This window comes from Vanellus vanellus (assembly GCF_965231255.1).
Source record: "Vanellus vanellus genome assembly, contig: HAP1_SCAFFOLD_248, whole genome shotgun sequence".
NCBI lineage: Eukaryota > Metazoa > Chordata > Aves > Charadriiformes > Charadriidae > Vanellus > Vanellus vanellus.
Window position 1 is genome coordinate 220205 of NW_028128563.1, and position 14450 is coordinate 234654.

The 14450-nt window shown below is 51.1% G+C and overlaps 1 protein-coding gene across 1 annotated transcript; it reads left to right on the top strand.

Annotated features, from left to right (window-relative positions):
- Nucleotides 1–5321: 5321 nt before the first annotated feature.
- LOC309684169 (olfactory receptor 14J1-like) lies at nt 5322–6257 on the top strand (the record flags this gene model as incomplete). Its single annotated transcript, XM_082500119.1, has 1 exon — nt 5322–6257. One exon carries the CDS (start codon nt 5322–5324, stop codon nt 6255–6257), a length of 936 nt encoding a protein of 311 aa, XP_082356245.1.
- Nucleotides 6258–14450: the final 8193 nt, after the last annotated feature.

Sequence of the window (14450 nt, forward strand, 5' to 3'; positions counted from 1 at the left end):
ATATTCTTCATCTGTAAATTCCATAGTAGCAGCTCCCTTGTTGCCACTGAATTCCCTTGCGTCCTGGTTTGAGGTAAAACAAAACCAATTTTCTGTTCAGTAATTTTACTTTGCAGCTAAGCCTCTTCTAACTAGCTGAACTCTCTGAAATTAACGGTGTATTTATTCAGACAGTAGTCAGCTTCCAGAGTAATGAGACCTGATGTTTATAATAAGGCTGCCCAGGGAGGTTGTGGAGTCTCCTTCTCTGGAGACATTCAAAACTCGCCTGGACGCCTTCCTGTGCAACCTCGTCTAGGTGTTCCTGCTCCGACAGGGGGATTGGACTAGATGATCTTTTGAGGTCCCTTCCAATCCCTAGCATACTGTGATACTGTGATACTGTGATAATTCATACTGAGGAATGGTATGCAGGGAGGCTCTTCCTTGTACTTATTGCTATAACACCCAAGGGCAGCTAAATTTGTTGGAGGGTCAGAAGTGGAAAACCATAGAGGGGTCCCACCTGCGGGGAGGAGTGGACAGGACAGGTGACCCAAAACTGACCAAGAGGGTATTCCATCCCATCTGCCTCATGCTCAGTATAAAAGCTGAGGGATCAGAGGGTCAGTCTCTTTCTTCAATGGGCGAAGTCTGAGGACTCCTCTGTTGTCTGACTTTGATCCTGATCTGTGCATTCCTGACTCCAGTTCCTGAGTTCAGCTCCCATCCCTGACTAAGTCCAGCCTGGGACTTTCCCGGTGCCTGCTGGTGATGTGATTGTCATCCTGGGAGCTTGATACTGGTTTTGTATACATTACATTTTTTTCTCTATTATAATTTTTTTATTTTATATTTTTATTAATATTTCATTAAAGTAGTTCAGTTTACCTTTAAACTCATAAGTCTCTTTCTCTCTCATCCTTCTCTCCCTGAAGAGAGATGCTCTCCCTTTTCTGAAGGGGAGAGAATCAAAAGAGAGCATCTGTCATTCGTTTTAGTGGCCAGCCCAGCCCAAACCACGACACCTTGCAAGTATCTGCTCCAGGGAAGGTTTGGCTTGTCTACAACTATCCTTGTTTCTAAATTCCTCCTTTGAAGTGAGCCCCTCCATCCACCCCCTCAATGCTTTCATGTTTCTACGGACCTTACAAGGGAGTTCCTGTCTTAGCCAAGCTGGCCTCCTGAGATGTCTGCTGGTTTTCCAGAGGATCAGTATAGACACTCCTCTTTCTTAGCAGATGAGGTCCTTGAAGAGCAGCTGTTCTGAGTTCTGCTCCCTTTGAGTAATATTTCCTGCTAAATGTCCCCAGAATAGACCAAAGTCTGTCCCTCTGAGGTCTGACATCTCTTCTCTGATACTCTTCTTCCTCACTTCCCTGGGTAGCTGGAACTGCACTATCTCATGGACACTACAGCCAAGCCTGACAAGTGGTATCATATACCTGGGCAGCTCTCCCTTGCTTGCGAGTACCAGATGCAGGTGAGCACCACTTTGGTTGGCCTGCCTAGTAGCTGTGCTAAAAAGCTGACCCTAAGATCCTCCAGAAACTGAAAGGAGACTTTTTACCCTGCTGTGAATGTTGCTAAGAGCTAAGATCCAAAGACTTCCTTGGATTGCTTAACTAAGACCTCTTCCACTTTCCCACCCTGACTGCAGATTCTTTATCTCCCATCATGATGTCACCCTAACTGGCCTCTCCTCTGACCCTCATCCACAAGGCCTCACCCAATCTGTTTTCTGTGCAATAGAGAATCTCCATACATCCCATCAGCTCCTTCACACTGAGAGCATCCCCCTCCTGATCCTCCATGTCTATCTCTCTCAAAGAGCCTGTATCCATCAGTTACGGCCCCCCAACCAGTCATGTGAGAGGTCACACCACACCTCAGCAGTTATTCTGTCAATGGCATGGCTCTATGATGGCATGCTGGGCTCCAGCTCCTCCTGTCCGGGCTCCAGCCTGAGGACATTGGTGCACATGCAATGTGCTTCCTATTCATGGACTGCCTGCATCTACTGAATAGAGATGGGACTGTCCCTTGACTGCCTGCAGTGGTTGGACTCATTGGCTTGCAGACATGAACTGAATCTCTCTGAGATGCTCTGTGGTGTCTGTTTCCTCCCACACTGAGTAAGGAAAGTTTTACTGTCATAGAATCATAGAATCATAGAATTGTCTAGGTTGGAAGAGACCCTTGGGATCATCGAGTCCAACCATCTACCCTACTCTACAAAGTTCTCCCCTACACCGTATCCCCCAACACCACATCTAAACGTCTCTTAAACACATCCAGGGATGGTGACTCAACCACCTCCCTGGGCAGTCTATTCCAATGCCCTACCACTGTTTCTGTGAAAAATCCTTTCCTAATGTTCACTCTAAATCTACCCTGTTGGACCTTGAGGCCATTCCCTCTTGTTCTGTCATTAATTACCTGTGAGAAGAGACCAGCACCAACCTCTCTACAGTGTCCTTTCAAATAGTTGTAGAGAGTGATGTAATAGTTGTAGAGAGTGATGTAATAGTTGTAGAGAGTGATGAATAGTTGTAGAGAATGATGTCGGTCCTGTACTGTCCCTGCAAGCGCACACGCGCTTGTACTGGAGAGCCTAGACATCTCACATGTCACAGCTGCCTGTGTTTGGCCCTGAAATTGCACGGTCCTAATGAAAATATGCTGTGCATGGGAAGGAGCTGAGAATCCTTCCAGCCCTAGAACTACAAACCCAGGATGAGCTGCCTCCATTGACAGCTGAAATCCTTCCCTGAGCATGGGTAAAGGAGACTCCTCCTTGTAATTGTGCAGGTGCTCTGTCTGACGGTGGGACAAGGAAAGATGGTTCTTTAGCCTGACTCTGTCTCTGAGAATAGAAAGGTCAGTGCTGAAAAGAACTGTCTCTGCAGAGGTGGGGGGGACATCAGTTTTTACTCCAGTCTCTTTCCAAGGAGGTTCCTGAGGAGCCCCAGGGACACCTCAAAGGTGTGGGTGGGGGCAGAGAAAGTGATGCAAGCGTGGGGTGGGTGGGAGCAGAGAAAGTGATGCCTTGGGCTGGTCCTCTGCTGCTCCCTCGATGGAGGGAGCTCCTGGCAAGCGGGCAGCGCTGCAGAGAGACAGCTCTGCCCAGGAGCAGCTCCTCTGCACGGCGCAGCAGGGCTGAGGGCAGTGCCTGCAGGCAGCGAGGGCAGAGCAGGGAGGCAGAGAGAGGTTAAAGGCAGAAAGGAGTAGAGGGGCAGTTGAGAGTTCACTTGGGAAAAATCTTCACAGCCTTTGATGCGGTAAGTCTCCGTCTGCAGGGCAATGCAGCTGCAGTTCCTGGAGGGATCTCGAAAAGCTGACATAGCCCACAGCCGATGGGTTCTGTCAGGAGAACTCTCAAAGTTTCCCTTGTGTAGAGGAGGAAGATGTGTTGTGGAGCAGGGATTCTCTATTGCACTGTCAGGAGGATAGGGCATGATGGCTGCCTTCTCCCAGGGACGTCTGCAGGTGAAGGTGGGTGTGCAGGCAGGGGTGGGCAGGGCTGTCCTTGCCAGCAGGGTCCCTGCACCCCGGGGGCTGTGTGCCGGGGCAGGGACTCTGCCGCCTACCAGGGTCAGCTCTCCGCCTGCCCGGGGAGCTCCCACAGGGCTTCTGTGGGGAGAAGCTGTGGGTGGAAAAAGTGTCCCCTGGTAGGGCAGGGTCCTTCTGCTGTTGAGAGGGTGCTGCATGTGGATCAAGGGTGCTGACAGCCCCAGGTCACCCCCAGGACATATCCAGGGTCTTTAGAAGAAGCACAGAAAGGCTGGAAAGGGCTACCTGGAAAGAAAGGTGCTTTCCATTTTCTGATGTCGCTGTGGGGGAAACGGTAATGGGGACCTGTCTGGTTTTGACAAGAGGAGGAGACTCCTACAACATTAGTCATTGATCAATAGTTCTTCAAGGAACCCGATTAAGTCACTTCACCCACCTCAGCCTACAGAAAGCCCTGTCACTTCTGTGCTTTCCTCAGAGGCCGTATCTGGTCTGCTCCTGAGGACTTTCCAACACTGAGATGCCCCTGGTCCATTCCCTGCTGCAGAAGGTGTCTGCAGGGCAGAGCTGAGCACACAGCAGGTGTGACGGGGTCTGTGAGCACTGACAGGGAGGAGACATGGGGACAGAGAAACAGCTCCCGTCAGCAACAGCTCCAGGCGGCAGAGACATGGGCAGGAGGTGAAAGGCACAGGCTGACAGTAACATCTGGGAGGCAGAATTGAACACCTCCCTGTCAGCCATTGGGAGGATAAAGCCATGCTATATCTCTAAAAAGCCCTTTGGTCTCCTCTTCCACCAAGTAGAGCCTCTGCCCTCAGAGCTACGGGGTTCAGGCAGCAGCTACCTTCTCTGCAGCCATAGCTCACAGAGGAGACTCTCCTGAGTGACCCTCTGTCCCTTCTTGTCCTTGCCACCCTTGGCAGAAGCACTGGGGCATTTCTCCTTGTTTCTGCACCCATCCCTGTGCTGTTGCTCTTGTATTCAGGCTCCACAGGGATGGGGGTTTCAGGTCCTGCCATGTCAAGGTGTCCATGGGAGCAAGGTGCCTAAGTACCCTTCCACCCTGTGGGTCTCTGAGCAAAGCCGTCTGTGGGGTGGGGATAAAGCTGACTTTCCTTTCAAGGCACCCAAACTTCAGGGCGTCCAGAAGTGCTCTGCTCATCACTGGGGAGAGGAGTGTGAAGGTTATCTGCACTTTGAAACTGGATTCCTCTGTTCTGAGCAGTATCTGATTTCCTTTCAGAGGGACATCCAAGTGTGATAACAGTGCCACTATGAGACGTGTGAGCCCACCCAGGGCAGCTGAGAGCAAGACTGAGGGACAGACCAGCTGTCCTCACTCTGTACCAAGGGTCTGTCCTTTTGCATCCTAGGACTCTCGAGACAGCACTTGTTGTGTGGAAGTGTAAAGGACGTCTGCATTCAAAAAAACACTCCTCAGATGTGAGAAGGACAACAGGAGAAAAATAAACAAAAAATCACAGCTCTGCTCTGCAGTAGGGCAAGTTTGGAGGGTCAATGCTGAAGTCCCTTTGATCTCGGGAATGGATTTAACCTGAGATCACACCTGGTTCCTATTTGCCTCTTGAGGCGCAGCTGGCCTGACTCCTCCAGAGCCCACAGCAGAATTGTCTGGTCTCAGCTGCACCCTCAGCCAGGACAAACAAGAGCTCAAAAAAGGGAGCTGCACGAATATCTTCCTGGAAGAGCAGGTGCCATGTGGGCGTTGCTGTGAGAAATTGAATTGGATTTGCTAAGAGAAGTGTATCCTCACTTGTTCACTGCATTTTCCTCCTCGGACAGGCTTCCATGGTCAGATGAAGCAAATGTCCAACAGCAGCTCCCTCACCCACTTCCTCCTCCTGGCATTCGCAGACACACAGGAGCTGCAGCTCTTGACCTTCTGGCTCTTCCTGGGCATCTACCTGGCTGCCCTCCTGGCAAACAGCCTCATCATCACCGCCATCGCCTGCGACCACCGCCTCCACACCCCCATGTACTTCTTCCTCCTCAACCTCTCTCTTCTTGACCTGGGCTCCATCTCCACCACTGTGCCCAAAGCCATGGCCAATTCCCTCTGGAACACCAGGGCCATTTCCTACTGGGCATGTGCTGCACAGGTCATTTTCTTTCTCCTTTTCCTGTCAGTAGAGTCTTCCCTTCTCACTGTCATGGCCTATGACCGCTACGTTGCCATTTGTCATCCCTTGCACTATGAGACCCTCCTGGGCAGCAGAGCTTGCATCCATATGGCAGCAGCTGTCTGGGGCAGTGGGATTCTCCATGCTCTCCTGCACACAGCCAATACATTTTCACTACCCCTCTGCCAAGGCAATGCTGTAGACCAGTTCTTCTGTGAAATCCCGCAGATCCTCAGGATCTCCTGCTCCAGTGCCTACCTCAGGGAAGCCGGGATTCTTGTGGTTAGTGCTTGTTTAGTCTTTGGGTGTTTTGTTTTCATTGTGCTGTCCTATGTGCAGATCTTGAGGGCTGTGCTGAGGATCCCCTCAGAGCAGGGATGGCACAAAGCCTTTTCGACGTGCGTCCCTCACCTGGCCGTGGTCTCCCTCTTTGTCAGCACTGCCATGGTGGCCTACCTGAAACCCCCGTCCACCCCCTCCCCAACTCTAAATCTCGTGGTGTCAGTGCTGTACTCAGTGGTGCCTCCAGCAGTGAACCCCCTCATCTACAGCATGAGGAACCAGGAGCTCAAGGATGCACTGAAGAAATTGATTCTACCATTAATATTTCAGCAGCCATGAGGTGCCCATCTGTCTTCAAAAGCGACCTCACAATTATCTCAGGGAACATTTTTCTGTTGGGCATTGTATGAGTTACAAACATGTCTGTACACAAATATTTGCTTTCATCTCAGAGGATGAATCCAGTCTGTCTGACCCAGAGACCTTCTGCAAATGAGTCTATTGCCATGTTAGAGTTGGCCTCTTTTGTGGCAACTCAGTAATAAAAGGTGATTTCCTCAGTGGCATGTGTGAAGCTTGGGCTTTTCTTCCCAAACCGGTGTGCAGAATACCTATGAGGGCATGATGAGGGCATGGAGTGTTGTGTAAGGGAATGAGGGCTGGACTGAGCCTTGACCTGTGAGTGCCCAGCGCCATTGGAGATCCTGAATGGTCAAAAGGCATCTGCTGGGGACTATTTCACATGTGGAAGGGCTGCTGACAGACTCATGTCCTTCAAGGAGGTATCAGGAGCCACCAGGAGAGCACAAGATGACTCCAGGGACACCATGTGCCTTATGTTGGGTTCACACTGGATGGAGTTTCACAATAATGTCAAAGAGAAGGATGGATAGGCTAAAGAGGGCTAATGAGGGCTCTGAAATGTCAGGAGAGGCAATGGGAACATAGCAGGAGTGGGAAAGGGAGACTGGAACATAATTCATGTCACCTTCAATGAGAAGCCATGGGCTGGATCCAGTGACAACCCTGAACACTCCCTGAGACAGCTGGAATGCCCTTTGAGTGTTCACAGACCCATGGGAAGGGTCTGATTCCTAGCCAATGTGGGGTCACAGCCCAAGGACTCTACAAGGCCATTGCTCTGCAAAGCAGCACTGCCAGACCAGGGCTTTGCAGGGAGCAAGGGGGAGGAACAGCTGGCCAAGCAAACACGGGCAGAGTCAGAGGGACAAAGACTCTCTGGGGTGCAGGGATGTCCCTGGAGAAGCATGGGGCACCATATGGGTGTTAGAAATAAGATGTGAGAAGGAGAACCAGTTTTTTTCTGAACATCAGCTTGAGGCAACTTCTGTGAACTAGGGCACTGGGGGAGGCTGCCCAAGCAGGAAGGCTGACAAGGACAGAGCACTGAGGGCTGTCAGGGGACTGTGCCAGGGGTACATCTCTCCACCCCTGAATGAACTCTCCCCCTTACAGTTCCTGTGCCGTGGGGCCGTGGGACCACCTTTGGGGCAGTGCAGTGGGGCCAGTGACAGGACAGTGGGCTGGAGGTGTCCTCAAAGCAGCCCTTAGGAAGTGACAGCAAGGACAGGCTACAGAAAAGGTTTTGATATTTATTGCCTGTGTTGCACAGGTATGTTTTTAGAAAAGGCAGAGCTCACCTGGAGTTGACGATTGCACGGGAAGTGAAGATCCCCTCCCTTCTGCCCCTGATTTTACTCAGTCCCTGTATTTTTCACTGTTGAGATGAGTGGTTTTGTGATGGGCTTCTTTCCCTCAACATGGCTCCTCCCAGCTGCTGGCCAGTCAGTGTGATGTAAAAGAAGTGACCTTGCAATCAACTGCCCAGTTTGGGTCACCTTTGCTTGCTTCTCACCCTCTCTTCCTCCCAGTCATCATCTCCGATGGACTCCATATCCAACATTCAGCCACCTCCTCTTTACCAGCATCTGTCTCTGTCCTGCGTCCATGGGATGGTGGAGCTGGTGGGACAGGTTGGGAGGTGGAGGATGAAGGGGGTCGGTGGGGGACGAGGATGTAACTGGGCTCGCTAGAGAGGCACTCGGGTGTAGTAGCCCAGCACTTGTGGGGCAGAGTGCTCGTAATTTTGAGAATCAGAAGGCCCACCAACCCTCAAGGGCAAAAGCTACACGCTCAACTGCCTCTCTGAAATGCTTATACACTAATGCACGCAGCATGGGGAACAAACAAGGAGAATTAGAGATCTGTGTGTGAATGCAGGGCCACGATCTCATTGGCATTACTGAGACGTGGTGGGATAGCTCACCTGACTGGAACATCATCATGGATGGCTATGTTCTCTTTGGGAAAGATAGGCCAGCGAGGCAATGTGGTGGAGTTTCTCTTTATGTGAGACAGCAGCTGAAATATATCGAGCTGTCCCTGGGGGCGGACAAAGAGCGAGAGCTTGTAGGTAATGTAAGAGATGATTTGTAAATGTTCTGAAACAAATGGTGAGAGACGAAAGACAGGGGGGAGGCCCTCTGAGCCTCACTGAGGAGTGTCTCAAACACTTGCAAGTACCTTGAGATATGGTTGTAGTCAACGGGTGGATAATATGGAGTCTGGACAATGTAGGACTCGTGCTCAGAAAGCTGATAAGGCTGACGCTTGCTTATCTCTTGTGTGATTCAGGAGACAAAACTCATCTAGACAGCACAGGATGCGTCTGTGGCGAGGGGAAGTCTTGTGAAGACAGGGCTTTCTGTTCAACTTGTGAAGCTTGTTAGTCTTCCGTTTTCAGGGCCATCGTGTCCCATGAATGACCTTTGCCTCATTATCCACAAAATGCATATTAAAGTTTACACCTCTGCGTATGCTAATGAAGATTATCAAGATAATGCTAAACATATAGGACTCGTCTCTCCACCGAAATCATGCTACACGTCACCTCGGGGGGAGAGAAACCTGAGCACTGTAACAGCGGGGTGGGTCGTACTGGTACCACAAACGTAAAAGGGAAAAATAAGTGCCCCTAGAGAGACTTTTTTCCCTGGGGATCCACAGAGGAGCACTTCTACAAACCAGAGACCTCCATTGGCTTGACCAACACTGGAACCAGGACCAATGATCTCTTTATCTCTCTCTATCCCTCTGTTTTTCTTTTCTTTTTCTTTTAAAGTTAAGTATGTAAGGCAAGGCATGCCTACCACTCGCCATAATCATGATGTAATTCGTTGTATATCTGTTGCGAAGTAACGTGAGGCGAACTTTACCATTTGCCATACTTTGTTTTACTGTTTGCCATAATTTGTTATACACCTAACCAACTATCATGGACCTAGTTAAGACATATATTAATCACTGTGGGAATCTATTAAATGTTTTTGTATGGGCCTTGAGAGTTGACTCACCTTAGTCCACACTGCTGGGATTTGCGAAGCCACAGGCATGGGGGGAGCTCACCTGGTCCTCACTGGCACTTCCCTCCGCTTTTTGTTTGGATCTATTTGGTGCTTTTCTGTGACTGCTCTTTGTGCACAGATGATCCTAAAAAGACAACCGTTTCCTAAGAGATGGTCAAACAGGTCCGGTTGTTGCCAGGAAAGCTCACCACGGCCATTTATAAAAATGCACCATGGAGATCCCAAATGCTTAAGAGCTCTTCTGAAGAGTGGCTGGCCTTGAGCAGCACTGAGTGGTTATGTGTAGGCCATCCCTGAGCTTGAGTGAAGGTTATTCCTGAGGACAACCGCACAAGTGAGTGAGGAGTGTCTGCAAAGCTGAAGGTCACTTTTCAGGGTGAATCTACACTGGTTTGCAAGAGATCCGAGGGTGCCGCTCTGGGAATTTGCATGTGTTGTTGAAGTGCCAAAATGGAGAGACCTACTCAGAACCAGGAGTTTGGTGTTGGGGTGAGTTGTGTCTTACTGTGGTATCTGTAGTGTCACCCTGTCGAGCTGAGCTTGTCAAGCCAGGACGTTCTACGGAAGGAAATCACAAAGTCATGTAAGAAATCAGATCAGAGGGGTCATCAAGAGGTCTCCAGTCCCAACCCGTGCTCAGAGCAGGCCTCATCAGCCTGGTCCAGGTAGTTCCCAGTGGAAGCGTGACACCCCCAAGGTTAGAGATCCCGTTGCCTCATTTTAGGGCACTAAAGCCTCATTTCAGGGTTAAAAACCTCAGTTTCATATCCAAAGCCCCATTTTTAAGGCCCAAACCCTCCTTTTGAAGGTCCAAAGTCTCATTTGTTATTCCCCTGAGGTTAGAAATCCCACCAGATCCGCCCACCCGTTGGGTAAAAAATGTTTTTTCCGACATGTGATTGGAGTTGCGCATGTCCCATCTCCTGCCTGTGGGACCGGGTGGGTGCGTCCTTTCACACTCACCCCCAAAGAACATTTCCCACCAAGATGGAAACTTGGTTTAATTCCTGGGTGGCAAATGAGGAGCGCAGCAACAGCATGACCGGCAATCACCAGCACCTCTTTTCCAGGACGTGAAACGTTGTCCTAGTGCTGAGGATACCTGAAACGGGCTCAGTTTAGACACAGGGAAATCCTGTCGGCCTCCTCCAGGATGTTGGTGTTGGGATTTGCTGCCCATGGAGCTTGGGGGTCTCTTTGGTTCAGGACCTGCCTGTGGGCTTCTGGCCATTTGGACAGAAGTCCTGTGGACTTCCTTTCTCTCAGGATGGACTCTTCTCTTCCCCATCACATCTCCGGCTTTTCTTCCTCTCTGCGTGTACAGAGGACAGGGACTACCGGGCTTGGGACCCTCCAAAGACTGCCCAGGCACTGAGACCGGGCTCAAACCAGATGGACGACAGAGGGGTGGCCTCCCTGGGCCCTTTGGCAACATGTCCCTCATTTTTAAGGCCCAAACCTACTTTTTTTACAAGGTCAAATCTACATCGATAGAGTCTGAAGCCTCGTTCTAGGGCCCAAAGCATCATTTTTTTTTTGTTTCCAAAGTCTTATTTTTAGAGTCCAAAGCATTAATTCTAGGATTCAAAGCCTTATGTTTAGGGCCCAAACATTTCTTTCATGGCTATTTTGAAGGCTCGAAGACTCAGTTTCAGATCCAAATCTTCATTTGCAGAATCCAAAGCCTCGTTTCTACTGTTTTACCTCTTGTTTGTAGGTTCCAAAGCTTCATTTGCAGGGTCTTAACCCTCCTTTTAGGGTACGAAGCCTCATTTTTAGGGTCCAAAACCTCAGTTTTACTTTATTTGCTTAGTTTTAGTTTACTAGCTTAGTTTTACTTTACTAGCTTAGTTTTAATAAACTAAGCCAGGTCCAGCCCTTCCCTCAGGCCTCTCTGGGCCTCAGAGGCCATTTGGCCACAGCAGAGGGGACAGTCCCACCAGCGCCTGACAGGGAAGAGAGACGAGGCTGCCACGGAGGCGCTGCCTTCCTTCGCCCCTGAGATGGCGTCTCCCAGTGTGGCCAGCACCCTGTGCGTGTTCGCTGGTGCCGTTGGCCCCAGCATGGCCACCATGACGGAGAACTAGATTTCCTAGCTTGCCGCGCGGGTGTCCCAGGCCTCTGCACTTCTTCTCCGGCTCCTGGGCACAGGCAGTGTGAAAACCTGCAGCCCCCTCCAAACCGTATTTCCTTCTTCCTGCGACTCTTTTTGTTCAATCTGATGGGCTCATCGGTTTATATTTCTGTTTCAGACCACGGCCTTTCCTGCTGGTTTTCATACAGGAAGGGCTCGCGCATTTGCAGCCTCGAGTAAGTGGGGCAACTCTCAATGCCCGATGCACAAATAACCAGAAAATTCTGTTTAAAAAAAAAAAAAAAACAACAACAACAAAAAAACCCCACACAAAACAAAACAAGAAGAAATCTCATAACCTCTCCATAGCAGAGAAATGACTAAAGACGTTTCTTTTTGCACAGACATGGCACCTTGATGGTTGTGGAGCAGACAAGGAGGTAGACGGTAGATTGCTCAGACTGAGGGACAGATCAAGAGCACCTGGAGCCCCGGGATGAGTCGAAAGTGTTGGGCATGTTTCCAAGCTAGCAAAGCAGGGAAGAGACTGGTTTCTCCAGGGACAATTGCCCAGGTAGGGATGGGGACATCTACTAAGGGTCTAATGGTTCGTTCTAGAGTAGCAGGGCCCAAGTTGCCCCAATCCATCCCTCCTTAAATCCCCAAGTCCTTCAACTCTTGCCTGGTTCCTCTCCGTGCTGCGGTTTTGTTGATTGCTCCTCCATTAAGGGTTTCCTGTAGAGTTGTGCTGAAGTCACACGCCATGGTTTGAGTAATTGCCAGAAGGGAGAGGGACAACTTATGGAGGAGACGGGCGCAGGTCCTTGCAAGGAGCCCAGGAGAGAAGACACAAGTCCTGGGAGCACAGGGGACATGGGATCTGAGGAAAATAGGGTCCTTGTGAGGTGGGAAGAGTAGCTGAGATGCAATGCAAGGGCATGTGGGGGAACTGGGAGCGTTTGGAGGGCACTGGGAAGAGGTGGAAGAAAGTAGGGCTTGCAGAAAGGTCCCGTATTCATTGAGCAACCCCCTAACGGTGCCCTGACATGCCATGGGGTTAAAGGGAGGGCCGCTCTCTCCTAATTAATTGCAGGAGAATTAATTCGGGGAGAGCTTATGGTTGGGTGTACTTGGGTGTGTGGTGGAGCAGGGACAGCTGGGTCCTGCGTGGGTAGGATTGGGGGAGACAGGGGACAGTGAGGTAGGTTGGGGCACCCAGTTGCCCCGGCTCCCTTGGGGGGCAGGGCTGCGTGTGGGGTTGAAGAGGAGGAGAAAGCATGCCTGTGTCCCCTGAGGGGTGGGGGGGGTGGAGTGGAACAGAGGAGCTGGGACATCTAGGTCTCTCCTGGGGGTTGGGTGTGTTGGGTGTAGCAGAGGCACCCAAATACCACAATCCCGCGGCGGGGGTGGGGGGGGGGGTGGACCTGTGGTCACCCGTACAACGGGGTTGCCCGTACAATGGGGTTGCCCTTACAATTCCCTTCCCAGGTCACCATGGCCGTGCAGTCTCCGTGGCTGATCACAATCCTGTTCCTGCCCTACGGGGGCAAATATTGAGCGCCCGTGCGCATGGGACAGTGGCAGCTCAGATCAGCGACACCTCCTCATCTCTGCTACCGATCCTCTGAATGCGAGATGGGAGATAACACCACGTCGCGGTTTGGGCCGGATTGGTCACTGGGCGGAACGACAATGACCGCCAAGGGCTAGGACATCTGGAGGGCCCCCTACGAGTCTTTTCTCTCCTATTGACAGCACGTTTGTTGCAAGCCAGGTGGTTTTCCAAGAAACTCCACAACAAAGATGACACAAGTGCTTATCCCATGGGGCCCTGATTAGTTAACGTGGTATTTGATCTCAAAATTACCTGGCTCGCGTATTTGCTCAAAAAGTGCCTCACTTGTGGCCTCTTCTCTGTCTCAGTGGAGGAGGAAAGAAGAAAGATGGAAAGCATTGTTTCTATTCTCCTTTGTTTTGAACATCCAAACCGGTGTTTTAACTGGATGTTGATCTATCTTAAGGTGGGGTCCTTAATCCTCTGCAGCTTCCAAATCACCCACAAGCGGCTCCTGTACAGCTGCTGATGCCATCCCAGTTCTGATGGAACGCAAGAGGAAATCGGGGAAACCGTCTTTGTGCTACCTGTTGGCAGATGATGTCCCTCCCGAGCCACTTTGCTGCAGGTCACTCGGCTATAGACGTCGTTAGTCTCAGCGCGCTTGGGTGGGCCACAGGCATGATGGGAACTAAGGAGAAACAGAAGGGGAAAGTTGGATCCTGTGGTCTGGGGAACGGGAACAAGAATAAAGGACCGTGCTACTTTGTCACTCGTTGTGAGGAAGACGACTAAGGAAAGAGAGAGTAGGTAACGGCCATCTTCTGTCCCCCAGCTCAAGGGAGGGAAGAGGTGGACCGTGGTTTAGGGAGCAAAGAGACAGCCCAAAGGTGATCTAGAGCATGTGGGGAGGAAAAGATCTCTGTAAACACAACGGCAACCCCAAGACACGCAACATGCAGGGTGTAGCTTACCCCCAAGTTCCTAGCTGTGGTTTGTGGCTTCTACTTAGTCATGCAGCATTTCCTCTCCCTGCCCCTCTGATCACCCAACAATGAGTCAGAAGGCAGGACAGAGCTACCAGGCAGCACGCTCCTCTCCTGGACAGGCCGGCACAGGGCCCTGAGTGCACCCTGGATCGTGGCACCATGATCATCTACTGCCTCATGATAGTCCTCAGTGAGTTTCTTATCCCCCCACTCTCCTTCCCTTCCCTTCCCTTCCCTTCCCTTCCCTTCCCTTCCCTTCCCTTCCCTTCCCTTCCCTTCCCTTCCCTTTCCCTTCCCTTCCCTTCCCTTCCCTTCCCTTCCCTTCCCTTCCCTTCCCTTCCCTTCCCTTCCCTTCCCTTCCCTTCCCTTCCTTCCCTTCCCTTCCCTTCCCTTCCCTTCCCTTCCCTTCCCTTCCCTTCCCTTCCCTTCCCTTCCCTTCCCTTCCTTCCTTCCCTTCCCTTCCCTTCCCTTCCCTTCCCTTCCCTTCCCTTCCCTTCCCTTCCTTCCCTTCCCTTCCCTTCCCTTCCC